Source organism: Amphiprion ocellaris, chromosome 4 (genome assembly GCF_022539595.1).
Source record: "Amphiprion ocellaris isolate individual 3 ecotype Okinawa chromosome 4, ASM2253959v1, whole genome shotgun sequence".
In the NCBI taxonomy this organism is placed as follows: domain Eukaryota; kingdom Metazoa; phylum Chordata; class Actinopteri; family Pomacentridae; genus Amphiprion; species Amphiprion ocellaris.
In genome coordinates, this window is record NC_072769.1 from 13888854 (window position 1) to 13913019 (window position 24166).

The window sequence follows — 24166 nt, forward strand, 5'->3', positions numbered from 1 at the left end:
AGTTCTGTCGTAAATCCTACCTTCATGAAGGTTATAAAGTTTAGTGTTTGTCCAAACTGTTGCGTTGATTCAACTATAAGGTGATTTTGGAGGCTACACTCTGTGGTGCTGCTGACTTGTATTGAATTATAGGCAGAATTTATTACAAGGTGGTTATATTAGACTGCATTAGTTTAGATATGTGGCCCAAATAAACTCCCAACTGAGTGTACATTATTAACTGACAATTAACAAGTGAAGTAGGACAAAAAGGAGAACTTAAGTCAGTGTAGGAGTACACTCCATCAAGCATCACTTGCTGTAATGCAGTTTATCTTACAGTTCTTCAGGTATGACTGCTTCTAAAGAAGGAACTGAGTTCTCTGTGAAACAAGGAATAAAAGAATCTAACCTTTAAATGTATCACCAGCCTTGGTTTTGGCAGCAGTTTTATATTTTGTATCTCTGGAAATGCTACGTTTAAAAGAAACAGTTGTTCCTGATGCGAATCTTTGCCTTTGGAGAACAGAATACACCTACATTAGCTCTCCACCTCCAGAGATAGTATGTCCTTCATGCTGTTCACTACCTGCCAAATCATATACTGTACAGCACATCGACACACACACACACACACACACACACACATACACATGTACACATACACAGACAGCGGCCTTCGAGGTCCTATCACTTTCCATTCTGGCGCGCCTGATGGATAAAGAGGTCAGTACAGAGAGAACATTCACCATGGATTAGATCTTTAGGAGGCAGACTGAGTCAGACCTCGACGTACGCTCTTGGAAACCTCTTGAGTGATGTATACTAAAGTGCCAGTTTGTGCACGTATGTGTGTTTGCAAGACATGTGTGTGTGTGTACATAAACAGTGTGCACACTTCAGTGTGTGTTTTTCTCAAAGATCAGACATGTCTGCACGGATTTGCAAATGGAAGTAAAGTCTTATTGTTCTGTCAGCTGTGTACATGAGGCCAACACATCAGACTTTTCCTCTCATTACTTTCACGTAGACTGTTTGGCTGTCAACACACATACGTTAGTCCAGGTTAGGAGACCAGACTCATCGATGTTTGCTCTTATCTGTCGCATCCTGTTGGAGTCAAGATATGAACATCATGGCGTATATGCACAGGGAGAAGATCAACATTGGCCTTACAACAGTAAAGTGAGAGCTGCTAACAGAGGAGGGAAAAATATTAGAATTTAATGAAGGGAGGAATAGAAAGGATAATTGTGATAATATAGATCTCGGTTTCATTGCAGATTCTGTGTATTGATCTGAGTCTTACTCATTCATTTCAGTTTGGTTCACATAGCTCTAAAATAAGCACATACAGATTTAATAGCAGTAAGCAATGATTATTGAAAGCTACACACTGTTGAAAAGAACCAATCATGAATGTCTGTCAGGAATTAAATACTCTGAGCCTGGTTTTAAAGGGAATCAATAAATTCCCCTTTCTGGTTTGAAGACATTCAATGAGATATTTGGGCTTGAATGGTGAAAATCTGTTTTTCTTGTGGTTTGAGGTGTAAAATAGAGGCTGTTAAGGTATAAAGGTGTTTACTTCTGGCACTCCTCAAAGCCCCCAACAACTAGTTAGCCTCCCAGCCTTACAAGCAAGTATGAATTCGACCTAGACGCTATGCAATGCCTAAAAAAACAGCATATGCGATCTGAAATTTATAGCTCTGGCTGTCAATCACAGATGCAGACAACATGTTCTTCCTGAAGGAGGTGGGGCAACAGCAGCTCACTGGTTCTCAGAGCTAAACAGACCTTTTAAACAACCTTTAAAACCAGGGGCTATAAAGTCATGTTGAAATGAACCATCACTGAATGAACAACACTGTTGGGACGTGTGAGACTTGCTGGAAAGAGGCACAATGTGGGACATTTAATTGAAAAATGTGTAAATCTTCAAATACCTGTAGGGCAATCTTGTACCATTTTGATTTCTTTAAAACTACGTCTCAAACCAAAGAGTCAGTTTTGGTGGACAAGACTTTGACTTGTCATCCCATACTATGTGTGTTGGTGGGGTGGCTGGTAAAAGTTTGTTGGCTGTACATTTCTGTTTGTATCGGGCTTAAATAAGGTGTAACTGTAAATTTGAACTTTACCTTTGCTACTGCTACCTGTGTATATGCTATGCTATGCTATGCGCCTCCTGGCTCCAAGTAAGTTGTTGGTATGACGGACAGTGTGATATTAAAACTACCAAATGTTACTACACTTTCCCTGAACAAAATGACTGCCCTCAAACTACATTGTCTTTCCCATAGTTGACATTGCTTCACGTTTTAGTCTCAGTAATGACTTTCTTTGTGGTGTTCATCACTAAAAACAGCTTACAACCAATCATCTTAAGAATGCCGCATAAAATCTTGGTGAAAACTATTTGATGGCTGTATGGTACAAACACACTCCTCTGCACAGACATCCTTACACAAATTAGTGTTATGTAGGCAATGGGAAAATACTGCATAGACTCCTTGATCTCACACAGACACATACACAAAACAAGACCATTGGTGCAGATCAAACAAATCTCTCTGGACATGTCCTCCCCCCTTAGCGTTCCTCCAGGAATGTGGAACTGAGGGAGACACATTTTAGGGCGGAAACACTTGTCACATGACCACACACACACTTCCTCTCTGAGGACTGTCAAGTCCCAGCCGGCAGTTGTGTTTTTCCCCAGAACAAGGAAGCCTTGCATAAGCAATCCTTAATGAGGATGGTCCTCTCGGGGGCGTTCAGTCAAAAATAATGCAATATGACATTTGTTGCACGTACATGAGACCTGAGTTGTTTTTGGCATCAATGCCCATCTAAAAAATGTGCCCTCTTTTTGTTGCACCTGCATTTTCAAACACCTACAGGCAAACCCATCCAAGTGCACAGGTCGCACGTGACCAGCACAAAGATACGGTAACCTGTGGTTATGTGTCTCCAGGTGAGATGGAGGAGTTGGAGGCCCTGTGGCTGACAGGCATCTGCCACAATGAGAAGAATGAGGTGATGAGCAGCCAGCTGGACGTGGACAACATGGCGGGGGTGTTCTACATGCTCGGGGCCGCCATGGTTCTGTCACTCATCACCTTCATCTGCGAACATTTGTTCTACTGGCAACTGCGCTTCTGCTTCATGGGCGTGTGCTCTGGAAAGCCCGGGCTCACCTTCTCCATTAGCAGAGTGAGTGTGTTGATGTTTTATTTTAGGTCTGACCTTTGTCTTCCTGACAGAAAGATCACAGGAGTGGCTGTTTTCAAACCACTGGCTGTGGTTGAGGTGTATCGAGTTGGTCAGAAGGATGCAATGACTCACCTGAGTTACCTGTGGCTTTTTTAGGTAGTTGTTAAACAAAACAATACAATACAAGCCAAACTGTGTTATACAAAAAAATAACACCTATCTTAATTCTACAATAATTAAACATTTGCGATTGTGCTTCCCAGTAGAGCAAAAATAATATAATATACAGTTATCCAACAAAGACCCTATTTGTACCAATCCAACAAAGCATTTATGTCCTCCTTCCAATTATTTTCTTTTGAAAATCACTTTATTAGTTTAAAATATTGTCTTGACCATTTCCTTATTTAGATGCCAGGACTATATAAAGAAATATTTGATGCAAATAATTGCATTTAAGTCTTGTTCAATGTAAATTTGTATTTGGTTTTAAAAAGTTTGTCAGTTTTATTAGTATGCAGAAGGTGTCAAATATGACAGTTTATTGCGAATAGTAAAGGCCAGTTCATCGTCTCCACATCCCCCTGTGCTGACCGATGCAGACTTTGAAATTGGACATGGACAAGCACATGCAGCTCTTTTCTGCTATGCAAGTGGTGGTATTGCCCCTCATATCAAACACAGAAAAACACACAGGGCACTGTAGATATTTTTCTGGTAAGTGGGCTGTGACTTGGCACCTTTTACAGCATAGAGCAGTTAATTACAGATTCGGCTGCAACGCCGTGTCAGTAGGATTATTGCTGAGGTGTGGTGAGTAGGCAGACCAAGCACAAGATTTCTGGAGAATTTAGAACTTCCCACTGTGTTTGGGTTCTGTTGATGCACAAAGTATAGAAATCAAAAGACTTCCAAACTTTGACAGCAACTACTTCAATTACAACTCTTTTAGTGATGAATTATAAAGTTGTCGACGAAGATGAATTATGAGAATCTACCTGCACAGACTCATCTTCCCAAAAATATTTGTTTTAAGTTTCATTATTCTTGACAGTGTTTACAGTCTATAAAGCCACAAATTTTGGGCTGCAGCCGGACGTCCACAAATGGGTCTTTTGTAAACATCCCGCATGTGCAGTTGGAAATGGAAAGCATGGACTGACCTTTACATAACTACCCTATGAAAGCCTTGAGCTTTTTGATGTAATTGACAGCAACTGTGCTTACGGCAGCCTTAAAACAAATACCCAATATGGAGGAAAAACTGCTAAATTGCAACAACAAAAGTTGACACAAAGCAAGCATCTCAATATGCTTTAAACAAAGTAATCTGAAGGCAAAAGTGTTAAGACTTATTAGAAATGATCGCATTCAGAAGTGAGGTGAAAAAACTCACTATATGGAGAGGGAAGAGACACATTCATCCTTAAAATTCTTGCACATTTTCGGACACGCTCTCCTGGATGTCTTTCATTGTGTTGCACTAACGCAGTTATGCTAAAAGTGAAAGAGAGCTTGTGAGAATCCAAGCCTTGTTTACTTCTTAACCTCCTCACCATTTAATTTGGGTCCATAGAAATAATCACTTGAGGTGTAGTTCATTTGCATAATGTTACCTTTTAAGAGGCAGGTTGTTGTCACATGCAAATTGTCTTAGTTATTATTTGCAAGACAAAAGGACACCCGTGTTTGTGTGTTTGATCTTGAGGATGAAGCTGTTTCTAATTGTAATGTCATTTGGTTTACTCCTACTCAGTGACCTTAAACAAGAGAAATTACTATTAGAACTTCTGAAAGACACTACTCTCTTTAATTGCTAAACTGGCAACGATCTCACCTCTGTCTGTCTTTTTTTTTATATACAAAGCATAAGAACAGATTTTTTCATGATGACTTCAGTATGCCCTATGCTCCCTAATATGCTTGATTTTACTTGTTGAATTACACCCATTTTAAACTCACATTTCAAAAGTGGCTCCACTAACTCAGGATTGGTTCTACAGACAGACATCTTTTATTCATTTTCCCGCCTGGTTAAAGAAGAAAAGGCAGCGTGAGAAAGAAAAAAAATATTGCAGTATTCAAAGAAACTGCAAGTGTAAGAATGGACAAGGGCTAAAAAGACACAAAGAGAGAAAAAGAGATCAGTTAGGAAGAGTCATGATAAAGAACGGAACCGGTAGCAGGACAAAAGACGAGTAGAAAAGAACAGACAGACCGATGTACCACTAACCTGTGTTCCATTACCTTTCACTGCAGCCATAGTAGCAATTGATGCAGAGAGATACAGTAAAGACAGACAATCCCATTGGAGCAGCTGCTGCTCACCAAGGCACCCGGAAACTGAGATAAAACAGACACAAAGAAAGAATGGGGGCATAAAAGAAAAGAGGGTTGACGACTCATATTCATGAATGTAGCTCAGCGACGGGTAAAGTGACTAAGAGACAGACAGAAACTGTTTCTGACAAGTTGACGCCTTTGAGGAATGTTGGCCCTCGTCCTGGCTGGTGGGTAGTGTGTCCTCGACCTTTCAGATTTGGCTGTCGCCTCAACGACAGATTCCCTCAGCCCTTGTTTAAATACGCTTCTTTGACTCCGCTCGCATGAAAGCCCTGCTTTTACCAAGCAGCCAAAATAAACACACACAGTGATGGATGATGACATTTTAAATAGATGTTAGTTCACGCTTATGTCTGTGATATCTGTAGTACGTCAGAGAAACTTTTGCAAAGTGATTCATTTCCTTGTTTTTTTTCTTGAAAGGAAACAGGTAAAACTCTTGTGATGAACAATGCCGGCGGCACCAGTGTCAGCTGAATTTAAACTACATTGATTAAACCTATTGATTGGTTTTCAAAACCACGACCTGACTTCTCCACTCGTGTTATCAATCACGGCGCTGATCCGCTCTGTCCCTTCGGCTCTCAGTCTCTGAGTGCTGAGCAGCAGCTGTGTGGGTCCATACTGTTCCCCAGAGAAAAGTCCTTTATGAACTCAGCCCCTATTACTGTTTAATAGTGTGTAAACAAGAGAGTGGTCATAGAGAACATGGAGATGCATTAACCTCTCTGCCTCTGCCTATTTCTGTTTGCCTCTCTCTGTCTCTCTCTGTCTCTCTCTCTCTCTTTCTTTCTCTCTTTCTCTCTGTCTCGGTCTGTCCGCCCGTCTGTCCGTCCGTCTGTCTATGTGTCTTTCTGTTTGGCTCCGTCTTCACTAACATTAAATCCTCTCTGGTGCTCGACTCCTTACTACTGCCCCACGTTTTACTGTTGGGTTTCATACCTTGCCACTCTCACTCTTCTTCTTTCTTCCTCCTTCCATGGCCTGTCTCACCCTCTCTTTCTCTCTCTACCTCCCTTTTCTTCTAATTTTCACACTCCAGGGTATCTACAGCTGCATCCACGGGGTACAAATCGAGGAAAACAAGTCAACTATAGACTCACCCTCATCCACCATGAAGAAGAACATGAACAACACCCATTCGAACATCCTGCGGTTGCTACGCACCGCCAAGGACATGACCGCTGTCCCTGGCATTAACGGCTCTCCACACGCTGCTCTGGAGTACAGCCACAGCAGCCGGCCAGAGTCGGCCATCTATGACATCCAGGAGCACCGTCGCAGCCTGGTGGGTCACCCTGTAGACTGCAAGTCTGCGCCGCCGTACATGCCAGAGGACAACATGTTCAGTGACTACATCAGCGAGGTGGAGAGGACTTTTGGCAACTTGCCCCTGAAGGACAGCAACCTGTACCAGGACCATTACCGGCACCACCACCCGGCCTCGGCTCTGGGTATGTCCGGCCCCCCGCCAAATAGGCCGCGTAGCTTAGGCAGCGCTAGCTCGTTGGAGGGGGGCATGTTTGATTGCGACAGTTTAGGGGGAGGAGTAGCTCCCATCTTCACCACCCAGCCCCGCCCCTCCATGACTCACAGGAACACAAGTAAATTTGACCTGATCGCTGGACACACCCCTACGGAGTCCAACCAGGGTGGGTTCAAGGGAAGCAATGTGTACGGCAGATTTTCTTTCAAAGGAGGCGCATCCAGCACGGGGCTCATCGGGGGGCATGACAGGTACTGTGGTGGGGGTGGGGGTGGCTCGGGAGGTGACGATGGGAACATTCGCTCTGATGTATCGGATATCTCCACGCACACTGTCACCTACGGCAACCTGGAGGGCAACAACAAGCGACGTAAGCAGTACAGGGACAGCCTGAAAAAAAGGCCGGCATCTGCCAAGTGCAGACGGGAGCAGGACGAGATAGAGCTGAGTGGCTTCAGGAGGAGACCCCACCACCACACCGTCCATCACCACTTCCCCCACGGACCCCTGGCACACCGCACGGTCTCACCTCCCCTGGAGCGGAAGAGGGGAGGAGGAGGGGGTAATTCTTCACCTTATTTATTCCGCAAAGACAAAGAGAACCTGAGGGATTTCTATGCGGACCAGTTTCGCTCCAAGGAGGGCAAGGCCAAGTGGGAGCAAGAGGGTGGAAGTGGAGGAAGCGGTGTGGGCGGTGGTAGCGGTGGTGGTATCTGTAAAAGCTTAGTACCTGTGGAAGACTTCCTCAAAGGTAAAGGAAAGAAACCAGAGTGTAAAAGTGGGCTTGGGACAGTATCAGCAGGGCAGCAGGCCCATACCTGCTGGGAAAAGGGGGGTTCTGGGATTGGAGGGGGAGGCATAGCAGGGGGTGACTGGGAGTGTCGTAACTGCCACAGTGTGTGTCACCATAGCGGAGGTGTAGGAGGAGGTACATGTCCAGCTAGCGGTGTCGGGGGGAGCAGCAGCCGCCCTAGCTCGGCTTCATGCAAACGCTGTGACTCCTGTAAGATGCAGCCAAGCAACCTTTACAACATCAGCGAGGATAATAACATGGTGTTCACAGGAGGGAAGAGTAGCGTAGGACCCAGTCAGACACAAACTCAGACACATCGCAGGAAGCTAGGGCCGGGTGGGAGGGTGTTACGGAGGCAGCACTCATATGACACATTTGTGGACCTGCAGAGGGAGGGAGCAGGCCGCATGGGAGGGGTAGGTGGGGGCGCTGGGGGGCAGTTTGCCCAGCCCCGAAGTGTTAGCTTGAAAGAGAAAGACCGATATATGGAGGGCCCCAGCCCTTACGCTCACATGTTTGAGAGGTATTCAGGTGACAGAGATTCTCCCATGTTTGGAGGAATAGGCGGGGATAGGGTGAAAGGAGGCTCCTCCTTCAGTTTGTTCCGTGGAGGCGAAGGTGGGTTGCACCGGCGGTCGGTGGGGGAGAGAGACCTGAGGGACAGAGATAGAGCTATGATGGGAGGTGGGGGCTGTGGTGGTGGTGGTGGTGGTGGTAGCAGAGGGGCCGGGACTTACTCCTTGTCTAAATCTCTCTACCCAGATAAGGTGAACCAGAACCCCTTCATCCCAACCTTCGGCGACGACCAGTGTCTATTACACGGTGCCAAACCGTACTACATCAAAAAGCCACAGACGCAGCAACAGCAGCAGCAGCAGCAGCAACTTCTCAACAACAGCCGAGGAGGAGGGGACTTCCGCGGCTCCATGGGAGCAACTTCCTATTTACCCGCGTCCGCCACCGCTGGGGTGATGTCCAATGTGGCCCCCAGGTTCCCCAAAGAGCTGTGTCTGGGCGGGGTGGGAGGGCCCATGGGGAACCACCACGGGGGCAACAAGCTACTGCCTGGGGGCAGGGACACATTAGGTTTGGGGCAGGGACAGAGACCCTTCAACGGTGCCAGCAATGGACACGTTTACGAAAAGCTCTCCAGCATTGAGTCAGATGTCTGAGTGTGAAGATGGAGGAAGAAAGAAAGACAGAGAAGATGAAGTGAACAAAGGAAATGAGGAAAGGAGGATAAAGGAGAAACAGCACAGCCTGATGACCTCTCTGCGTGAAGGGAATGAGGAGACACGATAGTGTGTGTGTTGTTCTCAACTCCACTAAATGGAAAGAATTTGGACAATGCACAGAGGCCACTGCCGGCTAAGCTGTGGCGAAGTCCGACGGGAGACAAGTTTTTAATGAGAAGAGAGGATTCTGGTGCTGCTTCGACGCTCAGAGAGGGATCTGAAAGGAGGGAGGGAGGGAGGAAGGGAGGGGAAAAGTGAAATCAAATCTCCAGTCTCTGCTCTTCACATACTCATTGTCTTTTCCTCCCTCCTGCAGCTCCTCAACACCAAAACAAACATTTTGTTTAGCAACGGAAATACAATCATGAATGAGAAATCAACACTTCTGTTGAAGTAACAGGGTAAACTAATAATAATTGTATCGATAATGTTAATAATATTATTGAATATTATTCCAGTGTTTAATGATGATCGGTTTGGATTGTTTTTACATTTTATTTATTTGAATATTTCATGTTGCATATTTGTATGATGTTGATTCTTTCTTAGCTTACCAACATTACAGGAGACTGGTAGATTGGCTGTCAGTTCAGATCTTTTTTTGGGTTCCTGTAATTTGGACTCTTCTTTGCTATTAATTCTTCATGTTTGATTTTTTTTTACTTTTCTTACTTTTGATTGCTGTGAAGTGTATGTGAAAGGCATGACTTGCTGAGTACGTTGTATGTACTTAGAATTTTGCGAAGGTCTTTTTCAGCTGCAGAAGCAACATCATCATACTGATTTGCCATTTTCCTCTCGTTTCTTTCTGCTTGGCAGTACCAAATGGGTCTCACATTTTCAGCTGGATGTGCCTTAATGGACTAATACTGATTTTCTATCTGTCTTCTGTTGATAGACAGGTCCACCTGCAAACAATTAATCAATCGGTTTGAGAATGAAAATACAAATAAAGTCTGATATGAGGGTAGAGCTTTAGGCGTTTAGACCTGCAGTAGAGGAAGCTTAAATTTCTACTTGAATCCCAAACCAATAAAAGTACACAGTGAACATTTCTGCTTGTACTATTAAGTCCACAGTTATTCTAACTACAAGTCAGTCCTTTAAATCATTTACCAAGATGCGCCACAAATTTTATCACTTCTAACCTTCTCATAACTGATGACCCAGAAACCAACTATATCCATTAAATAGATGTAAATCGCACTTAATGTGCGCTTGTTGCTCTCATGGCGTTTCATTGGGTCTGGCCCAATTGGCCGTGACAGTTTTGCTGTTCAAGACAGAGTCATAATGGACTCTTAGAGAGAGAGACCTCTGTTGCTGGGATGAGCAGTTAATTTTCTCATGATTACTGTTACAAGCCCTGCCTGCCGTATTAGGTGATCACATTTGAGCGATGGGAGGAGTACAAGGGTTTAGTACTGGATTGTAGTGCAGGTGTAAAGGACCTCAGCAGGCTCATAAATTTAACTATTTGAGTACACAATCCCAAATCATGGTCTCATAACTTTGTTTTTAGCTTGGATGTGGGATAAACACTATAAAAACATATTGAATAGCGTCTCCCCTGCAATTTAAAGGAAGAGTCTTTAATTTTTTAATCTTGCAGAGAACACTAATAACACTTTTATGTTTGAACCTTAAATATGAATCTATCCATAAGCTTATCTGAGCATAAAGAGATTTAAAAAAAAAAAAAAAAAGCTGCTATTGAGGCTTTGTCTGAAGACAAAAATCTCACCGAGCAGCAGCTCTAAACCTCTGTAATACACAGGTCATATTTTACTTGCTTAATTTGCACACAGTCTAAGGATAGAAACATGAGAGAGGTTGTACACTGCCCACAAAACCACAACTTCTGTTTTTATAGATTGAACAAAAAAGTGCATTTCTGAGCTCTAAAGGTGCCAGCAGACAGATTTCTTTACTTTCAGACAGAGGTAGGATTGTTTGTTTAATCCTTATAATTCGAAGTTAAGCTAATTGACTGTAGCTTCATATTTAACAAACGGATGTGAAAACACAGATTTTTTCATCGAAGGCCACATGTACCTGGGTATTTTTTTTTTTCAAATTTAGCTCTTTCTATGTGTTTTGGGCTTTTGCACTCATGCAAACACAGTTTCAGGTCACTGGAAACAGACCTTTTGGAAAACTCCTTCCAGAGTGAAGATGTTCAAAGACATCAGTCTCTGTCAGCATCATCACAAATAATCTCTGTGCATACAAACATGCATTAAAACGCATATTACGTGACCATTCACATACACTGGGCATGCAGGCACGAAGCAGGAGGTGGTAGAAAATACTACGGAGAAAGAACATATTTCCGCAAATGTGCAACAGCCACTAGCATAGACAAAGAGGTAAGCAACGCCTGTAATTCGTTATGTTGGTTAACCACTGGTAGTCGAGGCATTTCTAACCTTCCAGTCATGTGATAGGAGTGTATTAAATCAGGTAATGGCACATAGTGGCAGCTAATAACCAAACAAAAAGCAAACACTGGGTGTCTGCATTGTGGTTTCCAAAAGTCTTTATTTCTGCCCATCCAGCCTGAACTGCAACCTTGGAGTTTTAAAACCAAAAGGGGGTCAGCAGTGTCACCCAGAGTCTCCATTTTAGCAGTACAACACACCAGAGCAGTGTGGATAATAGAGATATAAACGACCGTTCAAAAGTTTGGGGTCACTTAGAAATGTCTTAATTTTTGAAAGAAAAGCATTTTTTTTCCAATGAAGATAACATTAAATGAATCAGAAATACAGTCTAGACGTTAATGTGGTAAATGACTATTCTAGCTGGAAACAGCAGATTTTTAATGGAATATCTACATAGAGGTACAGAGGAACATTCCCAGCAACCATCACTCCTGTGTTCTAATGCTACATTGTGTTAGCTAATGGTGTTGAAAGACTAATTGATGATTACAAACCCTGATTAGACCATTGTGCAATTATGTTAGCACATGAATAAAAGTGTGAGTTTCCATGTAAAACATGAAATTGTCTGGGTGACCGCAAACTTTTGAACGGTAGTGTATATAGTAGTGTTTTAAAATGAAAACAGTTTAGCGTAGATGTAGCCGAAGACTTCTGATTTGTCAAAGCGTAGTTTGTTGGCATGAGGTGATTTTGTGCAGTGGCAGACAAACCAGAATTAGTGGTGATGCTAACCTTGCTAATAAGACTTTTACACATAAATGTAGTTATTTTTCCACTATGCTGAGGAACAGAGGCGGCACAATCAGTCCACATACATGATGTCTTCCTTCCTACATGCACCGCTGTTGGTAGGCCACCAGAACCACTCATCACTTTTTTCCAGGATTCCAATTGGCCAGCAAGGCTTTGGGGTTCGGGCTATGTCGGCACACAGCAGTGTTTCAATTTTTGCTTTTTCATGTGAACTGAATATTTGGGGTTTTTCTGAGATCGAAGGAAGCAAAAATATCCCTGTACATGTGGATTAGATCAGCTCTCAGCAAGAAAGTGTTTCCCACGTTTTCCTGTATTATCTCAGAGAGAACCTGGATATACAGTAATACAGTAAATCTACCCGATTCTCCTCCCACTCATCAGTGCTCAAACTCACATTTTTCATTGCATGGAACATACAAAATAATTTCCTTGTGTACTGCAACCTTGACTTGTCCCTCCACAGTGGGCCATAATCTGTTTCACATGCTGAGATTTTGATGAAGGGAAGATTTTGCCCTCAAGTCCAAAGTCCCGTTTGGATTGTGTCGACTGCAGACTTTTTTGGAGAAAAAGAACAAAGGGGAGAAATTGTGCTTAAAGCCAATGGTACATTTTGTGAAAAGCCTTTTGCTATTGATGGATTTGTAGGTATTTATCTCAAACGACAGCTCCCAAATCCACAGCAGGTCATCTCTGCTCTAAAGATAAAAACTAAATTGTGTTTTGTTTAATTTCCAGCGCGCTCTATCATTAAAATATTAGAATTTCCTATTTAAGACAACTTCTTTCCATTTTCAGTCACTTAAACCTGACTTTTAGTCATTTTGCCAAACCAAATTTTAATACCTAAGCACAAGCCAACTGAATGGAGCTAATATTTACTTTGTTGTACATCCCAGTCAAAACCTTAGAAGACTTTCCTTCTCTTGGTTGACAAGTCAGTATGTATGATACTAGGGGGTCTCTAGTGTTTGTAAGGACTTGCATGTCTACACTTAATTTTTTTCTTTATTTCTGTTTTTTAAATCTTAACTTTTAGCCCAAAAAAATGTGTGTTTTTGAACGATATTTGGAATTTTATCACTTTCACTGGTACTGATGATCCATGTAGTACTGTAGGTGTGTGTGTGTGTGTGTGTGTGTGTGTGTGTGTTTGCTTGTTTGTGCAAGAGAAGACACCAATCTAAGAGTCTAAATTTTGGTTATACTCAATTAAATAAGCCTAATTTGATTAAAAGTTTCACAGCTAGGCTAGAAAATACTTTTCTTTTTTTTTTTATTGTTGATCTTATACAAAGATCAGTTTTCTTGATAGTTTGTGTAGATGCTTTTTTAGACATGGCTGAGGTCTTGGTTAACACATTCATTGTCACTAATGAAGCCTTTTCTTTTATTTCAACTACTTATCCTGTTTTTTTCCCCCTTTGAATATATCTCAGTACGTTTCATTATTTCTGTTATTGTATGTGCCTGAATACATACGCTTGATTACCTCTGTGTGTGCTCATATGGAAGAGAGACTGTGTGTGCGTGTGTGTGTGTGTGTGTGTGTGTGTGTGTGTGTGTGTGTGTGTGTGTGTGTGTGTGTGTGTGTGTGTGTGAGAGAGAGAGAGAGAGAGATATAACTGTTTATTGTACATGTACTATAAAAATTGTATGTAAATACTTTACCTCATGCTCATGGACTTTTGATAAAAACTGTACAAAATGGCAGAGATTACATCTATTTGGGATAAATCTTTGATTCGCAGGTCCCCTCGCAAAATTGCTTTTGTAATGACTTCAGGCCAGGATATGTGCAATCATTTATTATTACACACATAGTGCACACATTTAATGAGTCACGGTTTGCATTTTTTTTTCTTTTGATTCTGATTTGGTCGAAGACCGACTAAAGGAAGTTGTTTTTCTCAAGAGAGAAATTGTGAAGCGCCATCATTAATCGGTACCCAGAAAGCACAATAGATTATCTATTGCATTTATACAGAGGTAGTCTCTTTTCTCCTCTTTGGCTAAATCTTCTGTTTTTTGTGTTTTTACCGCAGAAGATCGAAACAACTCCATCCCCGAGCTGTACAGACTGTGAAAAATGTACATACGACAAAAATTTAGTTCACCCTTGCATTTTTTGTATGGAGAGAAATTACTTGTGTGAAGAGAGTATTTCAAATTTGATTGAATATTTAGTAATATTGAAAATGAGATTAAACACAGTCAATGTGAAAATAAGTGCTGAGAAATATTATTCTTCTGTCTCTTTGGAATAAAAGTGTTGAGTATTAATAAAAAATAAGAAATCCTAGCTGGTTTGTCTTTCATTTCCCCCTGTCATGTTGTTATTGTAGCACTGGGATGTCTTTCATATTTGTCTTGTTTTATATTTGACATTCAAATGCAGTATTGCAACAGATCATATCATTATAGGTCAACAGTGGATTGGAGATAATGGCTGCAGCAAAGTGTCATCTTTTGCTGTCTCATTTTATCTTTTGTTTGTTCCTCTTTGTCCTCTAATAAGCAGAACTCTCAACATGTGATGTGACTCAACCATGCCAGACAGGAGTCTTTATTAGACCAGAAACAGAGATGGAGAGAAAAAAATAAAAGAGGTATTGTGGGAAAAGGAGAAGTGATGCAAACTGAACTGAGAAGCAGAGATCAAAGCTCCCCAAAAAACCTCACTCCCTCTCACTCCTCAGACTCTCTCTTTACTCTGAAAGCGTTGTCCAGCAACAGGAGTTATTTAAAGAAACCAGCGGGTTTCAACATGTACCGATGCCTTGCGTACAGATTTGGTGGGAGAATTTTTTAACATCTGCAGTCCTGGATGCTGACACAGAACAAGGTGAGGCGGTAGGAAATAATCTTTTAATCAGTTCTCTTGCCTGCTTCTAAAAAAGAAAAAAGAAAAACATCCATTTATTCTGCTTACTTGTTCGGTCCCTACACCAACCCAACAACCTCAGGATGCATCGGAACAAATGTAACTACTTCTTGACAATTAACTGTTACCTAGCAACTGGCTCTTTTTCCAGAGATGGGGAGGGAGGAGGGGGTGCAGAAAGAGAGACAGGGAGAGAGATTTATACAGTATTCCCACAGCATCTTAACTGGATTGGATGCAACAATGCATTGACAATACAGTACCAAAATGGAAAGTACAGCCTGAGCTTAACACCCACACACAGCAGTGTAGAGAGGAGAGAAAAATAGGAGGAGGGAGGGAAACAAGGGGAGGAAGATGGGGTGTGGTGGTTTGATGTACAGATTACAGTATGAAAAAAAAAACTAAGGAAGGGGGGGAATGAAACCTGTGCAGGGGAATCAGCAGAGAAACAAAAGAGGAATCAGGGTGCAGCTGCAGATTGAAAATGGGTGAGAGGAGGAAAAACAAAATGAGAGAAGGAACATGCCACCCTGCAGTATGTGCTGAGGATGACAAGTGGAGTTGTAGAAGAGGAGCAGAGAGAAAACTGGTTGCTGTAGAAACACTTGGCAAAGTTTTAATGAAGGCATAAACTTGGATGTCTGTGTCCACAACATGCTCACGCAGGATCACCATACGCAAACAAACAGCATAATTATGTTAGCAGATAATAGGCACCCCCTGCTGGGCCCACGACGACCACTCCTGACTTCGACTGAGCAAAAACAAAAGATCAAGCCTCCATGAATAAGTGGAATGTCACATCTGATTACAGCAGCGGGCGAGCACTGACACCCTGTGGCACAAACACGGCATCCTTCCCTCAGGACAAGATGCACAGGCCTTCATCTGAAACTTTACACGCTATTTTTTGTGTCAGCTTAGTCTTGGAGTTTAAAGGTTGGCTCCACAATTGTCTGTCCACCTGAAAACAATACAAGCACATCCATATAAAGTATAGTGTGAAGGGCAGAAGGTTAAGGTGGAAATCAGAATGTCTTGGAAAGTCGGATGCTCTGTGATTCTACCTGACTGAACTGAACTATCTGCGTAATCCATATGAGCTTAAAGGTCAGTATAAATGGGTGGAAAATCTGCTAAATGTTAAAGTCTTTCACAATTAACTATGACAAATTTAGCATAAAGTTGCTGTGTGTTGTATTGTACGTTGCAACCCGAGTACTGATTTTCAGTCTGCATTTTCTTACATTTTGTTTGCTAATATCTGTTCCTTTTTACTGCGCATCACTTCATGCACTGACAAATCAAATCTGAAAGAAATCTGAAAAACCTGGCGATTCTCAGGCAAGTTCCGAGCCGTTCCATGTTTAGTTTTATAATAACAACTGTGCAATTAAATCTGCTTTGGCTGATTCAGTCAGATAACTTCAAATAAGCTTTGAAATATATGTTTCTGCAGAAGTGTCAGCCTGTATGTTATCATTCTGCTGCATCTGGATGTCTTTTCAGATTCTAGCAGCATCTCATATCTAACAATCACTTTTCACACATTATGATGTGTTGTTGCATGTTTCTGAATAATAAAAAGAAGAACAAAGTTGCATTCTGGGACTATAACCAGCTTCCAAAACCAGAAACAAGCAAGTAACATATTTATTTGAAAAGATGTTGAGAAAAGAGTTGTGATTGATATTTAATTCCTAAAATGTGACTTCCCCTTTTGTGCAACATAGTAAAATGATCAACAGTTTTGATATTTACCGATAATCACTGGTAATAATGAAACCAGACCCATTTTAAGGTGTAGAAAGACTAATTATATGGCACAAATTCTAATTATTATGGTCTGTGGTCTCCATTTTTTTCATACAAACATCATCAGTTGAGCCCAATCCTTAAAGAAACACACTGAAAAATCTATATGCAATCTGGAAGCACATGAAGCTGCCACTAATTTGATATGACTTGTGGCAACAACATAATTGATTTCAGGTGTTTTAGCTGATTCATTTGCATTAACAACTGAAATCTGTCTGTTTTGCTTTTAGTTATGGATGATTTTCTTTTTTTCCTAACAGTCCTAAACAACTTCTGGTTTCTTGACCTCATCTTTTTTTTTGTTTGTTTGTTTCTATACTTTTTATGTACGAAAGACCAAAGCGTCCAGATTTAAATGAATGAACAGGACACTGCTTAGTTTATTTCAGGTATGCATGTTTAACTGAAACAGTTTGTTTGTCAAAATGGCCTTCTTTGTGCCTTTTTTTTCAGTTTATTCACACCATTTGTCCCCAGTAACTTAAAAGTCACTTTTTCTTACAAAATGTTTGCATGTCAATAAAGACAAACAAAACAGAGTCAGTTAAGTGATTGGCAGCCAGTGTCATGAAATGTAGTTGAAAGCTGCAACAACAGTTTAGTTTGAGCTCCGAAAGGTCAAGAATGATCTTTAAAGCTAAAAAAAAAAGAAAACCACACTTTGAGGATGTTGGTGCAGAAGAACAGACAGAAGAACTTCTTTACAGAAACAGGTTGACAGCGTTTAGGAAGGAGGAAGGAAGTGTGTGTATCATGACTTCAGTTCAACAGTGCAACACTGATCGTAAAGAGTTTATTCAAGAATAAATGATCATAATGCATCACTCCTGATCTCACAGGACAAGCAGCGTCGATATTATTTTACAAGAAGCAGCTTTATACATGTCATAAAAGGATTCCATACATTCTGTAATACTTTTCAAAGCCACAGACTTTCCCTCCACTTCCCTCCCCCATCCATCTGTCTATCTCCCACCCTGAACCAGCTTCACTCCCCCATCCTTCAGCACCCTCACCCGTCTCCTCCTCACCACCCGGTTCCCCCTCGGTGGGCTCGCCTTCACCACGGTCCTGGGGGTGTACCGGGCCAGACTCGCCACCTCCCCCGTCAGGCCGCCTCCCGCCTCCTCCCTGCCCTCCCCCCAGTAGCCGTGGCGACGGAGGAATGGCTCCAGCGTTGCTAGGCGATGAGAGAGCTCGGTGATGCGGCGGTGCAGCAGGGAGACTTCCCTGAAGAGGTCGTTGACGGACTCGGACAGAGGGCGCACCCTGCAGGAGGAACAGAGGAGGCTCAGCTTTAAGGCTTCTCTCCAGCCCTCAGCTGGCCTCTTTTCTCTCCCAGCATTCAGTTTAATCAGCACAAACTCACATAAAATTAAAGGCCAAGACTTGTTCACCTCACACCTCACTGTAATTTTCATTCTCCTGTTTAAACTGCCTTTTATAAGCTGCTATCGTAGCCTCTTTTCCCTATATTCTTAAATACTGTACACGTCTTTTTAGTTTTTTGATTATACTCTCCTATTACCTTTTATGTCATACATAAAGCATTTTCTGTTTTCTTGTTGCTGTTCTCCTATGTAGACGGTTATTTTTATAGAAATACTTCACATACCACAAGCAAAAAAAAAAAAATAATAATAAAATCAACTAAGTAGCTGGTATGAGAGATGAATTTTAAGATAGGTTGGAATCTTCTGGTGCCTTAAATATTGCTAAATGTTTGAGACGGATAGCAATAACCTATTTATATTAGAAAGTATCTGATTTAAAAACATGTGCCTAAGATAAATGGGCAAATATATGTATAAGCAGTCATTTAATGAGGATCCCTAACAACTAAGATACTACCTTGTAATGGCAGCAATGCTTTTAAATGACTTCAGTTATGTAATTTCAAGTTTTTATTATTTAAAAACTATTATATATGAATATACTTGCATATTCAGTAAATGGTGTTTCATGGACTTTTTTGCTTTTCCAGGAACTTTTGTTTCGCTGAAAAATACAAAAATCTTTTTACTTAATAGCATCCAAACTCGTATCATTAATAATGATATGTATGTGTGACCTTGCCGATCATTGCACATGCAGATCATTTAAACTCCCAGATTCCCAGAAATAACACCCAGAATTTGATCTTTGTGCACTCAGTGTTATAGCCTTGAAGATTGTAAGCAAATTTAATGATCAAATAAATTCATTTATTAAACATTTAATTGCAATAATACTGCTACAATACCAAGAAAAAAAGGTCAAAATGCCAAATAAGGTGTTGCAGATAAAAGAAGAAGAAGCAACAGCATTCGAATAGCCCAGTTTGTGCTGAAGAAAGTGCTTAAACCAGACAGTGCTTAACTTTTTACAAACTTTAATATAGTAAGAAGCCTAGTGATGATGAAGAAATGTCTACAAAGGGTTAATGCAAGATATGAAATCTGGTAGGCTGAATGAAATGGGAAAAAAATGTCAAATAAGGGTCAAATCAATGGAAATAAAGACCAAAAGACTGCACTCTTGACTGGCCAAATCTGCTCAGGAAGGTCAGCTTAAGTTCAATGAAGAGGAAACTTTGTAAGAGACGTGAAGCATTCTGAGTAAAAACAGCTGAAATGTGTAAAGAGAAGCAATTAAATCAAATTAAAGTCACAAAACATTTAATGGAGCTCAACAAACCGAACTAAGGCTGCTGAGACGCCGTGGCTTTTGTTTGCTAGAAGTTACCTGGAGTAGTCGGGCAGCAGTGTGCTGGGCTGAGAGTGCAGCAAAGACTTGATCTCACTGAAGATGCGTTTCCCCCAGGCGTCTAAAACTCTGGTCACGCTGCGCACCGAGGCCACGTTCACACTATCAGCTGAAACCAGAACATGACACCCTACCATCAGGCTTCGATTTACAGAGAGAGAGGGAGAAAAAAAACACAGCGTGAATGAGTCATGACAAAAAAAAAAAAAAAAAAATCAGGTAAGCACATGTTCTAAATACTTTCAGCTCTCCTCTGTGCAGCTTCTCAGATTGCTGCGTCTCATTCAGCTGTTGTAATTCACAGCTTCAAACGCTCTGTGATTTACAGGCCTCGTATCTCCCAGCTGTGGAGATCAAACACAGCCTCGTGATTTATACCTCCCTCTCTGTAGTTCCAGTACCCATAATCCAGCTCGTTCTCCCCGCCAACTGCACGGGCCCCGGTTGCCATGGCGACAGCTATCAGCACCATCAACAGAGAGCGAGGGGCCATGACGAGCAGACAGACGCTCCCCTGTTAAAACATGGAGACAAGAGCAAAGCTGTCGTGTGGACTCCGTTGAAAACCAGCAGATGAACTTGTCAGCGCGCTTTGTTGTCTTAAAGCAGAAGAAACAGAAAGCAGACGGAGCGTGAGAAGGAAATAAAAGAGGGGATGGAACACAGACGTCATGTGCACGAGCCAGGAATATTACGGTCTGCATCTGAGTTCAGCACAGCAGCATGCAGATGTGCAAACGCATCTGTGGCCAGTGTTTGAAAGCAACTCAAGTGCTGGGGTTAAGTGCACTTTTGCACAGCTTCTATTTCACTTAAGCATTTTCGTTTTCTGCATCTTTATACCTGCACCTCTGTGACACAATAACATCCTACTTTTTAGTTTGATACATTTATTTAACAGTTTTACTTCCTGGATAGTTTCAGATTTTACCGTTTATAAAACTGTAGCACCATAAACGAAGTTACTCCCGCTGTAAAAAGTTTTTTTGAGCTGAGGTTGTAGTAAAATATTTTTTTTTAATTAATCTCATTTAGTTTCCCGCTTTACTCTTCTGAATTCCATCGTCTTGAAGCTACACTTGAACACTTAAATTGGTGTTGTAATTCAAGAGAAGGTGCGACAAATCAGTTTACTCTTGGTTTAGCATTGTGCGTCTGACATCCACGTGCCTTCAGATTTTTCTGCTGCAACTCAACAGCTGTTTACTTGAAGAAAGAATATAGACTAAAGAAAAGGAAAAGACTGCAAGTCTAATGCCAAAGTCATGTTTTACTTACCTAATCTGGATAAACTTAATTTCAATTGCTTGTGTCAGATATAAAGAATTCTTTTTGGTTGGTCTAACAATCCTCTTTTGTCAGTGCAGTTGTTTATAAAGCTGAGAGGCCATTCATTATGAAGAGTACTTTTATTTTTGATATTCTCATTACATTTTTTCATTGTTGATGTAATTGAGCATTTTAATCATACAATATTGATATTTCTACGTAAGTAAATTACTTGGAAACTTCTTTGATCAATGTTTGTATGTTGTTTTTTTCAGTTAAAAACTTTGTTGTCAGTGGTACAAAGTTAAAAAGTACATTCGTCAAGTTCTGTACCTACAGATCCTAAATCAAAGTTTCATATGCTGTGTTTTGTTGTTGCTGTTTCTCCACTGGAAGGCCGAAAGGATCTAATGGTGTAGAGTTACATCTAAACTATTTTAAATCAGGTTGGGATTATTTTCAAGGGAAAAACTTCTAAATATGTACATTTTAAGCAGTTTAATCAGTGACCAGATGGGAGTTTTAACAGTTCTTTAAACTTCCATTGTGCTTCATATGGAATATTGTGATCTCATTCTACTGCATCTATTTATTTAACTGACCATAGTTCTGGGTTTTGTAGGATTTTACCAACAAATTTGCCTTACAAATAAGATGCACTTTTGTAGACTTAAATAAATTATCTTCAGTTTTACCAACTACAGCATTGAAAAGAGAATCAATATTGATATAATACAATAACATTATCCTCTGGATCCGACCATTCTTCTTATAGACTACTTCTAATATTTTACCTACATGTCGCTGCTTCTGTATTTTGAAATAAGCAAACATTCAAATGGAGGAGTTTTTTTTTATTGTACTTTGCAGTATTTTTTTTGTATGTTTAAGTCAGTAAACTGTATCATAAATCAATAAAAGCACACGGCTTACAACTCAGCTACACTTAATGAGGGGACAGATTGTGAGCTGAAAAGTCTTGTATTCTGTTGAACTAGCTACTGAGCTTCTATGCTGCTGTGACAGTTGCATCTGTGTGTTTGTAGTAAGAACAGACTGACCACAGTCCAATCTGGCAAAAAAGTGCAAGATTTAAACTTTAATTTCTTTTTTTCTGCCGTCAAGAAACAAGTGGGAAAAACAACAGAAAAGGTGACGGCAGCTGACCCTGAGACATGAAAAGTAAAAACAAAAACGGCAAAATTGTCTCCATATGACAAAGTCTGTGAATCATACTGGACAGTAATAAGCCTATGACTCACTGTAGAGGTATTAAAAATGTTTTCGGGGATTATGAATTTGGAAGCTGATGAAAGACACAGAGAAAATCAGTCGAACAATAACTCGCTACAGCTTGTTTAACATCTGGTGAAACACATCAACAACTGAGCCACAGACCAGCGTCCCTTCACTCTGATGAATATGCTTTATGGTTCTGCTGAAATAACTTCATTTTTAACTTTGCAAACTAACGCTGCAGACGTAAAAGCATCACAAGCTGGAAAGTGTTTTGGGGTAAAATAAGCAAATGAGGCGATACTCACGACTCGGAATGATGATGATGCTTCAAGACTCAGCAGGAAGTCTTTCTCCTTCTCCGATGTAGTTTGAATACCAGATGTCTCTGCTTCTCTCGCCTCTCCTCTCCGTCACTGCCACAGTCCTTTTCTACTTATTTCTACTTTCCTCTCTCCTGTGTTCTCTGATGCTCCCTCCACCCTCGGCTCACAGCTGTGGTGTAAACAGAAGGAGAGTGTTGCAGGTCCAGTGCTGAACCCTTTTTTAAAAAGTCGTAGTTTGTGGAGGGTTAAAGAGTATCTTTACACCCCGACACACGCCCACCTCCGACCCTCTCACACACCCTCCATGGCATCCAGCTGCTGCCAGATGTGTGGCATATCCTCTTTTTTCAGAGGAGTCTTTGATTTGCCCTGTGTTTGTCTCACTGTGTGCTCCTTTATGGAACAGACAGGTAGATGTATGCTCACTGCAGGATGAAGTTTCTGCATTAAGGGACTGTGTTCTGCTTGAAACCCGAGATACAGACCTTTTTCTAAAAAATCTGTCTCTGTTTCCCGTCCTGTAATATTTAACTTTGGGGGGAAGCTGCTGAAAGCATTTACTCCAGTACTGAGAAAGATGTTGTATTTTACTTGAGTTTGTTCATTTGATTCTACTTTAATTTCTTTAAAAACTCTCTAAAATTTTAAACTTCTACATCTCAGAGGGAAAATTGTCCCTTTTTACTGCACTAACAATTTTGATAAAGCCTCAAAATAAAGATTTAAATTCTTATTATGAAATGTAATTAACAAAAAAAATAATGGTCTTATTATTATAAATCCCAACAGGATGTAAAGTAACTAAATTAACTCCACTTTGACCACACCCAACATTAAATGGATATTAGATTAATCTGGCAATAATTACACTACAATATATTCTATTCTGAACTGGAAAAGTCTTTATAGTGAGCACTGTAATGTTAAGTAAATATAGATATATTTAGGTTTAAGTATACTTAGATGTGTGTTTAGAATATATTTGTGTATTTACTGAAGTGAAACTGAGCTCTAATGTGGGGTAGATTCATATAGATAATATTCATGGACACCTTCATCTGAGATTGTGACTTGCTCTAAAATAAATAGTGGTTATAGTGGAGATATGTGTAAAAGGTTTTCCATGTGAAATACATCAATCTAACATAGCACAGAATGTAAATACTTAAGTTAGGTTTCTCCAAATCCATGTACATTTCTTTAGTAAAAGTATGACTAAGGATTTCTAATATGGCTGGATATTAGATGTCTAATCCACTATATTTTAAAGAAAATCACCTGCTTTCTCTCTGGTCCATTTAAAGCTGACACTGTGACTTAATCTTGTTATAAAGATCGGCAATTTTTCACCAAAGCATTCTTCTGTGTCATGTTTCTTTGAGGCCGAGTGCTAATCTTCCTGTGTTTTTGTAGTAAGTAAAGGATTTGTGTACTTTACTCCCCAGGAAGGATGGGAGTTAAGAGACGGGATATAAAATGGAATGATTTTTTTTTCTTTATTGACTGGTATCCAGATGTTATTCCAGCTCTTTCAGTCTGTTTTCATGCTGTGGCTGAGGTGAGGTCAGAGTTGGCCACCAATTCAGCCAGAAAGAAAATAAAAAGTGAAAAAGTCAGGTGGAGAGCG

General features: G+C 40.9%; 2 protein-coding genes across 8 annotated transcripts in view; one reads left to right on the forward strand and one right to left on the reverse strand.

Annotated features, from left to right (window-relative positions):
* Positions 1–14560, forward strand: part of grin2bb (glutamate receptor, ionotropic, N-methyl D-aspartate 2B, genome duplicate b) — a 111873-nt gene extending 97313 nt beyond the window's left edge. For 4 of the 7 annotated variants that reach the window (XM_055009865.1, XM_035957206.2, XM_023290143.3 and 1 more), the window contains 2 exons: positions 2960–3198; positions 6584–14560. In XM_055009865.1, the coding sequence (XP_054865840.1) occupies positions 2960–3198; positions 6584–8992 (2648 nt within the window). In that variant the 3' untranslated portion in view covers positions 8993–14560. The remainder of the gene's footprint in view (positions 1–2959; positions 3199–6583) is intronic. The other 3 variants (XM_055009866.1, XM_035957208.2, XM_035957209.2) reach the window with 3 other exon arrangements.
* A 3180-nt stretch (positions 14561–17740) lies between these two features.
* si:ch211-243a20.3 (uncharacterized protein LOC100151507 homolog) lies at positions 17741–22913 on the reverse strand. Its single transcript, XM_035957211.2, has 4 exons — positions 22522–22913; positions 20087–20222; positions 19688–19817; positions 17741–18232 (listed from the first exon to the last, which is right to left on the reverse strand). The coding sequence occupies exons 2-4, from the start codon at positions 20199–20201 to the stop codon at positions 17929–17931; spliced, it is 549 nt and encodes a 182-aa protein (XP_035813104.1). The 5' UTR covers positions 20202–20222; positions 22522–22913; the 3' UTR covers positions 17741–17928.
* Positions 22914–24166: the final 1253 nt, after the last annotated feature.